Source organism: Barbatula barbatula, assembly GCF_947034865.1.
Source record: "Barbatula barbatula genome assembly, chromosome: 7".
In the NCBI taxonomy this organism is placed as follows: Eukaryota; Metazoa; Chordata; class Actinopteri; order Cypriniformes; family Nemacheilidae; genus Barbatula; species Barbatula barbatula.
This window is the reverse complement of record NC_136770.1, coordinates 3,677,293-3,693,559: the sequence shown is the minus strand read 5'-3', so window position 1 is coordinate 3,693,559 and position 16,267 is coordinate 3,677,293. Positions and strand designations below refer to the sequence as shown.

The 16,267-nt window shown below is 38.6% G+C and overlaps 1 protein-coding gene across 1 annotated transcript; it reads right to left on the bottom strand.

Moving 5' to 3' along the window:
- Positions 1-626: 626 nt before the first annotated feature.
- On the bottom strand, positions 627-6,811 carry pld5 (phospholipase D family member 5; the record flags this gene model as incomplete). The annotated part of the gene is made up of 9 exons (XM_079460050.1): positions 627-841; positions 1,330-1,408; positions 2,606-2,771; positions 3,276-3,427; positions 4,114-4,311; positions 5,790-5,917; positions 6,171-6,279; positions 6,365-6,548; positions 6,669-6,811. The coding sequence occupies 9 exons, from the start codon at positions 6,809-6,811 to the stop codon at positions 627-629; spliced, it is 1,374 nt and encodes a 457-aa protein (XP_079316176.1).
- Positions 6,812-16,267: the final 9,456 nt, after the last annotated feature.

The following is a 16,267-nucleotide window of genomic DNA, read 5'->3' as shown; positions in this document are numbered from 1 at the left end:
TTCCACATGAAAATTATTTTGTGCAAGTGATATTATAGTTCAAGCTTAAAAAAACTGTGCATGCCTCATAATGTAAACATTTGATATATGTACACAGTGTATCTGTGCTATAATGTCAACTCAAACAGAGAGAAACGGTGCACATACATACAGTATGTAAATGCTGTAAACAAATCTTTATGTTACTGATCCCAGTCAAGCATTTCATGAAAAACAAATATACAAGTTTGGCAATGTCCCATCTTGAAAATCTTCCTTGAGCAGCCTCAAGTCTGAATATTTTGGATTGGAAAGAAAGTCTTTGAATATTGAGTTTATGAATGTTGACACATTCAACAGCTAGGGTTTGCTTATCTAACTAAGCATGCATTATATAACCATCCCGTAATACAGAAATTGGTTTTTATTGAAATTGTTATAATGTAAAAATGAGAGTACACGCTAAAAAAATATTCCCTCCACAGAAGTCCTTTGAAGACTGTGATTAAGTTCCATTGACAGGATTGAAAGAGTCAGATGTTCAGAGTCACGGCACAGATGTTCGGAGACACAGTTGTGTGCTTTGCTTCTTGGTCCCGCTTTAGAAAGATTCCCTGCGCTCAATCATCGGGGTTTTGTCTTCTGAGCTATACTTTCTTCCACGTGTTTTGGCTCTCCTGCATGATGTTCTTGCCAGCCTGCAGGCTTATTGTGTAGGGTGAAAACCAGTCTCTTTCAAATACAGCAGTCATCTGCTCTACAATAGAGTTCTGACCGTCCTGCTGCTGGCTCTGCGATTCCTGAATCACCAGACCGGCTCCTGCGTTGAAGGCAAATTCCCTGCCAACCCAGTTCAGATTCCCTTATCAACAGAGAATTTCAATATTAATGTGTATAAACCCTACGTTTCAACACGCTAAATTGGGCATGAATAAATTGTTTGCAGCTGTCTGTGTTTTTTTGTAAAAATGTAAAGTTGTAGCAAAGTGTCGTTTTGTCATTGGGGCATGTTGTCACGTGTTTATTATGCAAATGATTATTAACAATATCTGTTGTGTAAAACAAATCTTTCTGTTTCATTTTCAGTTATTTTTGTTGTTGCTGAAAAGCCATTAAATAACCCACAATATGCAATGTATATTCACAATGTGACAACTTGCCCCATGTGACAAGATTCACCATTGTTGCAAAAATCTTCAAAAACATGTGTTAAATTAATTAAATAATAAATGCAAATACAGAGGAATGGGGCAGTACATCCGTTTGTTATTTTTCATGCCGATAAGGCAAAATACATTAACCCGACATTGAGAATGAGTAGCAGAGAGAGAGAGGGAGTAATAGTCTTACCTATGTACACTGCGTTGTCTGTCACCATGAATTTATTCTCATTTATTCCTCCCGTCTGTTCCTTGCCTCTGTAAAATCTCTAAATCAAAACAAACACGTGCGCCCATATATTATAACATATTTGAAGATGTGTCTGGATGTACAGACGTGCTCAAATGTGTTGGTACCCCTCCACAAAAACCTGAAGAATGCACGATTTTCTCTGAAATAACTTGAAACTGACAAAAGTCATTTGCAACCGCCATTGTTTATTTCATATTCAATAGAAATAAGACTTTGCTTTAGATTATTTATTCAACATAATATTGTTAATAATAAAACAAAAGAAAATGTCATGGCCAAAAATGCTGGGACCCCAACCTAATGTTTTGTTGTACAACATTTAGAGGAGATACGTTTTCTGTAGCTCTAAATGAGACTTTCTTTACCTGTTAACAGGTAGCTTGGTCTACTCTTCCTGAGCAAACTGCTCCAGCTGTCTCAGATTTGATGGCTGCCTTCTCCAAACTGCAAGTTTCAGCTCTTTCCGTTTATGTTTGATAGGATTCAGATCAGGACTCATAGAAGGCCCCTTCAGAATAGTCCAATGTTTTGTTCTTACCCATTCTTGGGTGATTTTAGTTGTGTGTTTTGGGTCATTATCCTGTTGGAGAACCATGGCCTGCGACTGAGACCGAGCCTTCTGAATCTGGTCAGTCCGTTTCTCTCTAGAATGCCTTGATGGTCTTGAGATTTCATTGTGCCCTGCACAGATTCAAGGCACCCTGTGCCAGATGGAGAAAAGCAGCCCCAAAACATAACCGAGCGTCCTCCATGTGTCCTTGGTTTTTACTTCTTTGAAATCTTGATTTTTTTCCGTCCTTGAACATCGAGCTGATGTGATTTGCCAAAAAGCTCCAGTTTTGACTCCTCTGTCCAAAGGACATTCTCCCAGAAGGATTGCGGCTTCTCAATATGAAAAAGTAGAGTGGAGTCCTCCTGGGTCTTCTTCCATGAAGCCAACTTTTGCTTAAAGTAAGGGGTACCAACAAATGTGTCCAGGCCATTTAATAATCTCTTTGTAGGACAAGCAATAATTAATCTCTTTCCACAGCTTTATTCTATGACATCGCAAAGGTATGCAAGTATACATGAAACAATAGCTTTTTAATTTCATCACTCTTCAGGAGGAATGAAGCACTATTTCTATGAGCTGTTAGGGTACCAACAAATTCGTGCCCGTCTGTACATGCATGTAATTATATTAAGGGATCAGTCTGTCAGATTCTTTCCTCACCACCTCGACAGAGCAGCCGGGGAGCCCTGTGCACAGCGCCTGCATTGATGTCATAAAGTTAAAGGTCAGCGGTTGTGTGTGTGTCCACAGGCTTATCAGGAGACGAACTTTGACCTTTCTCAGAACTGCTGCCTCTCGGAGAATCTCGTCTACTGGTGACCAATATCTGGTGCAAAAACAAAACACAATTCACACGGTTGACAAAACTCCGCAATACACAGTGTTTTTAATATAAAAGCAATATCACACAACTAAGATGTTATGTGTTATGGCTGTATATCAGCTGTGATTCAATCATACACACAAGGCCACAGGTAATGTAAGTGTTCGGATACGCAGCCACAACTGCAAGATTGCACGTGTGATGACGCTCTTGGGATGCCTTATGTGTTCCTGTGGCTCAATGGGTGAAGCCTTGCTTTAGTAACATGAAGGTCATGGTCTGATCCCCAGGCAACACACATACAGTCAAATGTTTGCCTTCAATGGACTGTTAATCGATTGCAAAAAACATGCATAAGTAGCAATCCGATTCAAAGACCCGAACTAACTGATAGTTCCAAAGATTTGGATGGCAAAATACTAAAATGTTAAATACAAGAACTTACATCCTAAAAGGCATTTTTTAAAGTGTAGGAAATAATAAAGGAATTTATGAAAGCCGCCTTACCTTATAATCCCTGATCCTCGCGAGCTGAGGTTCACTAAGGGCAGGTAATCCGTTACAGAGATGTAGACGAATCTCCTTGCTTCTCGGATAAGGTGGCGGATGGCATCTATATCACGGCTTCGACCCTTTGGGCAAAAGAGCTCTGGCGACGTCTGGCGAATGATAAAAGATGCAGTTTTTGAAACCTGCTCGCTTTCATTTTGTTAGGTCAGAAAACCAGCATCGACATAGCCATATGTGTGCATACATCACTGTCAGAGAAGAAACCTTATCAGCGAGCTGGAAATGGCTCCCTGCAGCCTGTAACATTTTACAGCTCGATTCATTAGAACGGATGATGGATGTTTCAGATGTGTTTGGGAAAAAATTATTTGGATAGAAGAGAGTCGGGATTCATTACGCTCCTATTAGAGTCAGATGCCCTGTGTGGTGCAGCCAGAATAGAAGACTCGACGGGATAATCATGTTATATATGCTGTAACCAATCCTTTGCATGCAAATGTTTGAATTAAGAATGAATAAAGCCGGTGAAACATATTTCACATTGTAGAATTACAGCAGTCTCTACATGTGCAGTGATGTCAAAGCAATGATGTTGTAAATTCATCATTTATATATGCAGTATTGATACAGTAATATATGCAAACTGAAATATAGTGGTGTACGCTTTTAAATGAATATTAATCTGAAGTTTATATTTCATTATGCAAGCTAAATGGATGGATAATACTGTGAATGAATCATCATTTAGGTCGGTTTTAAAGGGATACATCACCCAAAAGAGAGATCACCAAAGTCAGATTCAGACCAAGATGGAACATGTGAAGAAGGATCTCACCGATACGTATGCGTAAGCGTCTGTATTGTTGAGTTTGAGCTCAAGCGGTTCATCTTTGCTGAACACGGCTGTGACTCTCTTGGACCAGATTGAAGGGATGTAGTCTCTGTACTGCAGCTGCCAGTAGAGAGCAAAGATCCTGTGCAAGTCCATAGCTAGACAACTGCAGTTGTACACTATAACTCCAAGCTCCTTGAGCTGATAAAAAAACATGCGTCAGCTTTTAAAAACATCAAAATGACATAATCACAATACCTCTGTTTTGAGAGGTTGCAGTGTTGTTTGTACGACCATCAGAGGAATATTGTTACCAAAATTGCATAAAAGATGCATAGAGCACTCTAGAAATCTAAAAGTATTTGTGTACTATTTTTAAAGCCTTTAAAAGCTGTACAGAAACGTGTGCGATGAAAAGGCCAATATATCCCCTCCAGGGTAACTTTCAGATGATATATAGCAGCAGGCATTAGGTGTGACAAGTTGTTTAAATCTCAGTCTGACTCTGTTCCTCACAACAGAGCTATGTTGTGGATATATGAGCCTTATGAGTCATACTGACTTTGTTTACAGAACATTAGAAATATAGAAAGCCAATGACGTTTAACCAAATTCACTTTATTATTACTATATTTCTCATATACGTAGATAACTTCATTAAGGTATCCAATTGATCCTTTAAAATTTTTTCAACATTTTAGAATACATTCATCAAAGCTGTAAAACATCCAAAATAAATGAAAACTAGGTCATATTTTAGCAATGTAGTCACCCTATAATTTCGAAAAAAGGTGTCTTAGCTTTTATTAGCCATCTTCTCTCCCACCAAGATTCACATTTTTAATCACAATCTTCCACAGTGGAGTACCTCAGAGATGACGTACTTTTTATGACAGAAAACACACCATTTAAAGTGGGTTAGCTTACAAAAAAACATCATCTCTGAGGTTCTCAAATTGACTGCAAACTTGGATTGAAATCTGCCTCCATTTTATTAGCAATGCGCCAATCTTTCAGCCAACCAATCAGTTCTCGATTTGGGAAATCAAGTCCCACCCTACATCTTCTCATGATTGTTGCTTCCGTTGCACGTGACTTTAAAAGAATCTAAGTTTTGTTGTCAAATAAAAGAATGGGTTGGCACTATTTTATTTGATCTCTAAAACATATTTAAAACATTTAAGCAAACACGTGCACGTCGAATTTGTTTTTAGATCATGAGAAACATTTAAGTTAAGTTACCCTAAATGTTTGATTGGTAGCGTATGTCTGGTTCAGAAGCTCACAAGGCCATATAAGAGGTTCAGGATAAAGTAATTTAAGAGCTTAACTCTTGGCGGAAGGAGGAAACTCGATTCGAGCTCTTGTTTAACCCCCATGGGACTTCTAATGAACGGAGAAGAAAATAAAAACCAAGATATGTAAGATGAGGAGATGGAGTTAGTGAGACCTTGCGATGTCGGAAGAGACTAAAGCATGCATGTACATCGTCTGGATATAGTTGATAAATGTAAATTTTAAAGCCAAAGCCTTTCGTTTCACACATATCTGAAAGGTTTTATTCAAGGATTTGCTCATGCTATTTCTTATTAAAAGTGGTTTTATACTTTGTTAGCTAAAATAATGACAACTTTTGAGTATATGGTGTATCCAAATGATGAATGGTGGAAATCAGGTACCTTGGACAGTGCCTCCCAACTCATGCCGCCACTGCCGATGTAAATGTGCTTCCGGTCCACCACCCAAAACGAGGACAGGAGTCTTCCTCTGGTGAGCGCGGTCATGTTGACGAAGCGCACTTCTGCATCTGAGTGGGAAACAGACACGGCATGTGGGCAACCATCAGGCTCTCAACCTTCCCTAACTGTCATTCATTACACGTTCAGTGTATTTGACCTTTCGGGTGTAGAGCTGGGAAAGTCTAAGGAGTTAAGTTTTGATAGATGGATGTGTGTGTGATCTCACAGCATTTGCGTTGTATTCACTCCACGGCAGACAGAAATCAATACACAACAAAACATATCGCGGAGAGATGCGAGAGTTCAGCTGAGTTCACTTACAGCGGTCGGTCATGCCTTTCAGCTCAGTGGAGTTGGGCTGGTCACTGGCGATCTTTAATCTGACACCTCGAGATTTTAGACTTAGCAGTCTCTGAAACAAAAACTGGCCCTGTGGAAAACATAACACGGTAGAACAATGGATATACAGTTTGCAATGCAAGTCGATGAAGTACATGAGCTGTTGAGTAACTAACCTGATATGCAGGATAAAGCCGCGACCCCTGATCGCTGGATGTCAGGGCCCATTGTGGTGATACTATCTCAACTGACAGCTTAGCTTTGTCCAAAAGTTGGTTGAGACCCATAGTGAGAGAGAGATGAGTTGTGCTATTGGAGTTGAAGGACAGCTCTCCTGGGATGTTCTCAACAAGGACGATACTAAGAGCACATAAATCACCCCAGCTAGACTTTAAAATACAAGTAGTTTCACTCTTAAATCTGGTCACACAACTGATAACAGCCCTCAGTGTGATTACTTGAGGATTGCCATGTTCTTACCGACAATTTTTGCTGCAGTTTTCCTCAGTGACTCCATCCTCTTCCTCTCCCCAGACGTCCACCGCAGAAAAGATAAGAGCCACCAAGATGGCAAAACAGCAGATCAGCGCGAACACAGCGATACACTTCTGCTGGGACTGCATTACACACAAATATTACAGGGGTTTTCAGATTTCTTATTAACCAGAGGAATAGTTTGGCCCAAAATTCGGTCGTGTACGATTAGGTTTGTTTTTCACGTATTTAGTCGTCATTGAGGTGTTCAAGGAAATCAAAAGCGCCATTTACGTATCACATTAAATGGATAGTTCACCCAAAAAGGTGAAACATTTCGTCATGAATTTCTCACCATCTAGTTGTTCCAAACCTGTTAAAACGTATTTGTTCGGTTGAGCACAAGAAAAGATCTTTGAAAGAGGAACCATTCACTACCATAGTAGTAAAACGTATCATAGGTCACAGGTTAGATTCGGTCAACAGAGTCTGATTTGTGAACGAATCGTTCAGACCAATTTATTGAAAAGATTTGGTTCAAAAGACCGATACGTTTATTATTGGATATCACTGTATGTATCTCAATGTAATTATCATGTTTTAACTGCTAGGCATTATACAAAGCGTCTTACAGTCTGATGCCTTATTTCATTCACAAAATGGCTGCAGTCATTAAGCACAAGAAGTTACATCCAACTGTACTAATACAGCACTATAAATCACTTTAGAGACAGCTATTGAAAATGATATTCAAGAAACTCTAAAAATGCCATTTTAAACAAAACACCACGGTTGCTGAATGATACTGTGTTGGTGAATAAAGACATATAGACGCACGCGCTGGGCCAAAGTTTCATTATATAACCATTTATTTTATATTTAATTTATAAAACGGCTTCTGGAATGAGAAAATTGTAGGGCGGAACTCTATTTTATCTTTTGGTAATTCATTGGATCATTTATAAGTTGGCATCCTGATCATTGGACCTTCTTCATGCAGGGAAGAAACGGCGTCTGGAGGGGATGTTCATATTTCTTATTAAAGACTATGAGGGCACAAATTAATAAATATAATATTATAAACCATGCAACATGGCATAATAATGATTGTCAAATCTTGAAAGGACCCTAAAATCATCATTCATACAACCTCTACAATTCTTGATTTACCGTTTTGTATTTTACAGGTAAAAGAAAGTACAGACTGTGCAGGGATGGAACAAAATGAGGTAAATAATAACAGATTTTCCATATTGGATGAATTAATCATTTATGAGGTTTATTTACTAATGCATTTTACAGTCAATGAAAGGGGAGTCAGTATACTCTGGACAGTGCCCCCAGTTTTTCTTATCAGGAATATATTGAAATATCAGAAATTTTCAGTCGAACAAATTGAATAAAATAGATCATGTTAAAAAGTTGTCTTTTGGTCTGGATATCTCAGATAAAAAGATGAACAGGCAGTGCAACTAGCAAAAGGCTCTTTAAACTGAATCTTCCATTTGGAATGTAGTGATTTTTCCCCGTTCTCATCCCCCATTTCTGTTTTGGTTTATTGACAGGTTCCATAATTTGCCGGGTAAAGTTTTACGGCGTTCCAGATATGCGTGCCTGCCTGTGCTTTCGCATTTCTGCTCTGAAATAATTTCTCTCCTGTAATTACATTCAGAGACTTAGAGAATGATAGAACATAGCTGTCAGATTTCACCATATGCTCTGAACCTGTTTTTTTTCCTGGGTATTAAGGCAGATAAACTGTTGTTTGTAGTGTGTGCTTGCTAATAGCATCTATAAACAAACCCCTGTAAACAAACAGCGACATTAAACCGAAACAAATGTCAATAATCAAGATTGTGGCGAGTTGTGGGAGTTTTAATTTTCCCTCCAAAAATGTGGACACTTGCAACTTGATTTTTGCAAGCACTGCAGCTTTACTGAGCGTTATCTTTCCCGAGAGTCTCCAATTCCATCTGTCGACCCTCGGAATGGGGAGCACATCTGTCTGCTGAGTGACATGTACATCTTTTCACTCAGAAGGAGAAGAGCAAAGTGAAGTTTAATTAAAGAGCGGGGTGTACGGATCGAAAGGCTGCAGACTGATGCACCTTCTAGTGTGAAATTGGTTAGTCTTCTGTTCTTCTTTTGAAACCAGTTAATATGGACTTTACTCCATTTTTCCAACAATATATGACAAACATATTTGTGGTCACATGTGGTTAATTTGAATATCAAGTTGATATTTCAATGTTTAATATATGTTGCTAGTGTTTGTTGTAGGTTTCAGAAACCCTCCTCCTTCCCCAGCTCCACTTGCATAGATCTGACAAGGTGATCACGTAATCTATGGGGGTTTATTCATGTTATATGTGCAGAAGCAGCATGATGTGGATTTTTTTGGCAGTAGCAAGTCTCAGAGTCCGTACTTGCTGCCCCGCGGCATCAGCGTAGCAGATCTATTCCGTCAAGACCAAATACATTCCAATACTATGAACACTACCATGCCAAACCCTCCGAGAGTTGGCATGAAGGAATTTTGTTAGCGTCAATTTAGTCTCAGATGATTCTCCTGAAATCGTTCAGGAGATGTAAAAACATAAACATCTGAGACAATTCTTATGTTAACTATAGAGGTGTAAAAAAAGGAATGTAGATTGTAGGTGAAATAATCTGAATTTAATTAAATTTGATGAGAAATGTTTGAGTTCATATTGAGAGTTTCAATAATATTGACCTTTGAATGAAGACTTGACAAATTTGAGCTCAGTTCGTGACATTGAGATCTCTCTTGAACTCTAATGGAAACATTTGTGAGAATTCTTTCACAAGAGAAACATCTGAGACATAAAACATTTCCATTTGCTCTCCATTTAATCTCATTGATGTCTAAGAGAAATAATTGAGATACCAAAGAAATCTTTGGTTCTCTGTTTGGACAGCAGCAGAGATGGTATATAGCATACAGAGTATGTATTGTGATAAAATCGGGATAGATTTTCAGATCTCCTCATACCTTTGTTTTTAATCAAAAGATACAGTCTATCTTTGATTTCTTGCACAGTAAGTTGTTTTCCGGTGGTGATTAGGAGATTAGAGTTGTCGGAAAATACAGAAAGTCTTATGCTTTCCTGGCCTGAAGGGAAATTGTGTCAAATGAACGCTGTGTTTGCACCGATCTGCCCGAGCGGACACGTTTGATTGACACGACAACGCGCTGCTCTTTCCAACCTTATCTGCTGCTTTTCAAAGTACCCTCTTGCCGAGTCGAGCGTTCTGACACACATCTTAGTCAGACTTGTACTGTAAACCTGGTTGTACTTGAGACAAAGAATTTTATTTTTAAGTTTTGTCATGTGCCTTCCTTTATTCAGGACCATAGGATGATTGGCGTTGTGATATTTTTATGCCAACTACGCACATTTTTCTTTCATTCATTTCATAAAAAAACCTGACAGTATTACAGTAATGTTTACTTTAAACAAGTATTACAACAATGCTAAATGTTTAATGATGTTAAAACAAAGCCTTGCATCCTATTAATATACACAACAAATGCCAACTTGCTTTCAGGTATTTTCTCATTAATAAGACAATGTTTTGTTCGCGCCTGGTCAAACTAAATAAGGCTACCCATGGACCAATCCACGGTGATATTCAAATAAAAAGGGCAGGCAACTAAACCAATCAGTGACCACACCCCTTAATAAATAACATAAATTAAAGAAACTATATATTAAAGAAAGAGTCATTGTCTTTCCACAAAACCTAATTTCTACATTTGATCACTGATCAAACTGAAGTAGGACCCATGCGTTCGTTGACATTTTTGCGAGGTTCACACAATTTCCATATTAATCTTTTACACAGCCACCACCATGATGGCAGCGCACGATTTGTGTTGGATTGTCGATGGTCAAAAGATGAAGTTCTTCTCACCTTCATGATGTTTTCCTGAGTGGCAGAGCCAGGCATTACAGCTTTAAGTTCTTTTAGACTTCACGAAAACGAGTAGCCAGTACAAGCCATCATTTCAGTCTCCTTGGTAACGTGTCCCCTCCAGCCTCCCCTTACGCTCATCACCGCGATGAGTGTGCACGTCTCTGCGATGAGATCGTGGTTAACAGATAGCCTGTTTTTTGTATCAGCTTACGCATCCTCCTGCTGGCTGCGTGCATGTGTGTGTGCTTTTCTCTCCTTAACTCCATAGTGATTCAGAGAGAGAGAACGATACGGTCCCCACCCTCTCTCGAAACATCCAATGCTGGGCTTAGACAAAACTAGCCCCCTCCCATCTGCATCCTCCACACCTGCCCTGTGAAGCAAAAACTCTCCCAGCACAGTGAAATTGATTTGGCTTCAGCAGGAGGACACGAGAAAAAAACATGTTATAAAACATCAATCTTTGACTCCGAGCATCTCTAAGATGTTCTCTCTCTTTTTTCCCGCACGGTGGAGGGAGAGTCCGGCACAAACCCCAATGAGCTTGACACATCCACGATATAAATAATTCAGCATCCTTACAACTGCCTGGCAAGCTTGTGAACTAATCTCTCAAGCGAGACAGTCACAGCAACCTCAGATTCAGAGGACCCTCCCGTAGGAAAGACAAATCGCTGGACAGCTTAAAAATCTTCTTTTTGCAAATGGGATAGTTCATGCAAAAAAATGAAAATCGTGCTATCTTTTGCTCAAACCTGTATGACTTTCTTTCATCTGCAGAACACAAAAAACTATATTTTGAAGAATGTTGGTTGAACCCCATTCATTTCCGTTGTCTAGTCACAAAACCACAAAGACGTTTCTCGAAATATCGTCTTTTGTGTTCTACAGAATAAAGAGTCACATAAACAACATGAGGGTGAATAAATAATTTAATTTTAACTTTTGCTTTGATGTCTCTAACCGACCATTTCCTCCGGGCTCAATCTATAGACATTCACGGTACAGTATATAGGCAGAAATAAAAAACACACAGCGCCTACAGCAGGAGACATTTACTGAATCTCATCTCACGTATGCACTGTAATTAATGTCTATACTCATGAGATACGGCTGACCTGCCTCACCGGGACTTTTATCGTTGCTTATACTTCAGCCCGTATGTACTTCTGCTCTCCATCCTTTGTGATTATGACTATACACAGCACAGTTTGAGTAAGCTCGTGCACCGGCGTTTCCCTTGCATAACTTTACAGTCAAAATGAAACAAGAAATGACCCTGAACAGATCACAGTAAGAGAGGACACAGTCAGCATGAAATCCATTAGATTGAGCTGAGCTCCTCATCTCAAAACTCTGACCACTCCATCACTGCACAGATGCTGTATTTACACACAACTGCAAGTCACTGTGCATCACCATTGAACATACAGTACAGCAGAGGAGAAGAACGGTTCTTGTGTTTTAATAAACACAGGCATTATGCAAAATGGATGCATTTCAGACAAATTATTAAGAAAAAAGAGTGAGCCAGTTAAAAACGTAAGACCTTGTGCTGGTCTTAATGCTGGTTTGCTCTAGAGAACCGCATGTTGGGTGACCAGCGAGATCAATCTAAACCAGTTAAGACTATTTACACTTGAACTACACACTTTACAATAAACACCCAAAACACCGTAGCAACCACATAGCAGCGCCCTGGCAACCACCTACAATCCAGTCTGGCATTTTGGTTCTGAGCTTTTAAAAGTGCTGTTTGTGATGGGAGTATCTATTGACAGAAACGCAATATAATCTACATAACTATGTGTTCAGAAGTGCATAAAGACCTTACATAATGAAGTTTTATGTTTTTATTAGCTCAGAATGAGCATTTCGATATGGAATTTACCTTGTTTCTACAGTAGAAGATATCTCAACCATGTCTCAAACTGAGCTCAGATTTGTCAAGCCTGCATTCAAAAGTCAATATTATTGAAGATCTCAATATGAACTCAAACATGTTCTATCAAATTGAATCCAGATTATTTTACCCCTACTTTCATCTTACACCTTCTCTTCATGTCATTATAAAGCAGTCTCATTTCTCTTTTTTCAACAGTTTCTATTTTTTAACAATTTTAGAAGAAACATCTAAAACTAAACACACCCGTAAGAACTCTCTCCATCAAATCTCCTGAGCAATGAAAGAGCAACCTCTGAGCAATAACATATTCCTCTGGGAAACAACAGAATTTTAGACTGAGAGCTACAAAGGTGGCCTGTTGGTCCAGACGTCAGAAGGTGAGTCATGTCTCCCGGGACAGATACAGCAGGCTGGTGTATTATACGTATAATAGAAACGAGTGTGTCCTTCTTTCACAGAGGACCATTACAGCCAGAAGCGAAACTTATTTTGGGCCTTGGCATTAATAAGTACTGAAACACTGCAAACACAAGACCAATCTTCTGTTTCTCTAATGGTCTCCAAGTTCAGATATTTTGGAATTTAGTAGAGTACACTAGCATCTAAAGTATTTTCTGTACCATACTAGTAAATTATACATGATTTTGATGAAGTGTGATTTTTGAAAGTTTAAGAATTAAACAAAAGGTAAAATTGCAAATGCACTCAAACAGTTAAAGGGACAGTTTAGCCAACATTTTCTTATCATTTTTTCAGACTCGTGTCATTCAAAGCCTGTACACGACTCGTCCTTCTGTGGAACACAAATTAAGATATTTTGAAAAATGTGCCGGTGGTTTTGTGTTCACACAATAGAAGTCAACGGGGGTTTTGCATTTACAAAATATCTTCTTTTGTGTTCTGCAGAAGAAACTCATACAGGTCGGCATGTTCACTTTATAGCTCATATATGTTTCACACAAATATGTGTGAAATTTACTGTGTGACTTTATTTGCCACATAAATAAACGTAATAATTAGAGAGTTTTTCTAAATCGAGGTCATGCATTGGTCTCGATGTACTCCTTGAGGACATGAAACTGGCCATGTTTCACCCCCTGAGCTTTACACTTTACCACAATTTGATTATGGAACACAGAAACCATAATTATACGTTCCCAGGGCTTAATCATGTCTTTCTCAGTAAAAGCGATTGTCAAAATTCAGGCGGTTGGCATTCATCCATTATAGGACCTCAACAGCCGCATCATCCGATTCGACAGCAACATCTCCGCCACATCATTAAGGGCCGTTTGGCTCCCGCAAGACTCATTAGGAACCCTCTACCTGCTCCAGTTACTCCCCTCGCTGTCCACTGTGAAATGAGATCTCACACAACACAAAACACCAAAACCCAATCTGACTACAACAACAACACGCTTCCATGGGTTATTAATTCATATAAAGATGGGCTGTGAGTTTCTCGAGTTCCTGACTCATTGCCACCCGCTGTGTGCGAGCGTGTACTCGTGTGCGATTTAAGATCAGTGTTTCTGTGTGTGTGTCGTGCTCCTGTCTGCAGGATATCGCACTTTAAACTTCAGGAAGGATCACACAGTCAGACTGACTTTGATGAAAGGGCAGAAATGGGGCAGCGGGTTGCATCAGGAATTGATATTAATGGGCGGGTTGACTCACACAAGGACTATACTCGTAATGAAAACACATTATTAGAAAGAATGAAAAAATAATGAAGAAAGTATTAAAGGCTGGAACCTTCTTGAGTGATTTATATTAGTTCCATCTTCTGAGCCTGAAAATGCCTCGCAGTGTTTTGAATACAATCTTTCTCACTGGATCATAAAATTAGATTCAAAGATTTGCGGAAAGGAAATATTGGAATCACTAGTGTCAAGTTGGAACGGACTAACTCTTATTACAACAAAACAGACGACATAATATTGACTAAAATCGGATTGGATGAGGCCCACTTAAAGCATAACAGTATATTGATTTACCGTATATGATTGTTACGTTTGACAAAACAAATCAATTTATGTAGGTTTGAAACAACCTGAGGGTGATTAAATGATAAGAGAATTTGCATTTTTGGGTGAACTGTGCCATTAACAAGCCTTCTCTACAGTATATTTTCGCATCAAATTGCTACGTTGCTTGGCAACAGTAATCGGTTTACAATTAAGCTAATGTTTACAATAGTTTTATTTTAGAATAATATCGTTAATACAAATTATATTTTTTAAATGTAACCTTCATATCCTATTAATGTTGACTCTAATTATCTTATTTCAGAATAATCGTAATATCTTCCAGTAAAAGCTTTACTCAGAGCTGTTCTGTCCTTGAACTCAGACATAATTATCTTCTGTCTTTATAGATCTTAATAACAGCTAAATTGATCCATGTAGGACTTAACTGATGACAGCATAATATTACATCGCCACATTAATCTAATAATTCACCTCTATATGTTCTTGAAGAAAGCATACCATCTAACACCGACTATGATAAAATATTAAACAGAACCGTATGTTCTACAAAATTGCTTTTTGTTAAAGAGACAAAAATACAAGAGAAACGTCTCACAATGAAAGTCAATGGGGAACAATGTTGTTTGGTTACCAACACTCTTCTAAATATCTCCTTTTGTGTTATGCAGAAGAAATTATGCCATGCAGGTTCGGAATGACATGAAGATGACTAAATGTCGTTCCTTTTTTAAATGTCGTTCCTTTGACTAAATGTCGTTCCTCAACATAAGTTTAATTAAAAGAAGATTTATAATAGAATTCAGAGACATAAACATGTCTTTGCAGTAATACATGATTATGAAAATGAATGCATGCACACATTTGCATGAGACCTGTTTGGGACTTTATTTACTGTGTGCTTAATAAGTATGAATCCTTTTAAGTATATGCTTTTGTTTTTCAGAAGATTTGCTATAAAGGTCAAGTATATTGTTTACGTAGGGTTAATAACGGCCTAACAATAGATGTGTGTGATCAGACTATCTGAGGACGAGTCTCTTTCAGCCAGAGTACTTTAAACACCCACCGGCATCTCCTGTGATAAAAGATTGAAGCCCCACGGTTAAACAGATCTCATTTAAACAGCAGGTGAAAGAGAAGAAAGGAAAGAAACATCCGCTTTGATCAAATGCTTCTTTACACCGCTATGCCTGCTATATTCTCAGGTATAGTGGTCTGCTTGTGTAATTGGGAAAAGAAGACAAGGTTAAGGCAGCGAGATTTATATTTTTATCAAAGAAACGCAGGGAGAGTGTCAGAGAGAGGAAGGTAATCAATTATTATTGGCGAAGGCAGAGCAGAGCACACTTTCCTCCATCTAACTCCCATGTGCCATGTTTCACGAAGAGAAAGAGCCAGCGAGCCTGGATGATACACTACACAGTGCACAGGGATGAAGAAATCCCTGCTTTACTGCATTCTTAAAGTATGTTTGATGACACGTTGGGCTTTCTGCAGTAAATTGAACATTCATGTAGAAAGCTTGCAGGTACAGTTGAAATGCATTGTATGATTAAAGATGTTTAAGATGTCAGGGCAAGTTATTTTCATTTAAGACAGCTCAAACCTTTAGTCTGGGAACATGCATATTTAAAAAAATGATACTGCATAAGTCACATTGAATAAAAGCATCTGCCAAATGCATAAGTGTAAAACGTGACCTAACTAGAAGCTTTCAGGGAGCGTTTAATGAGATTGATTTCTGAGCAACAGACTTCATTATAAATCTG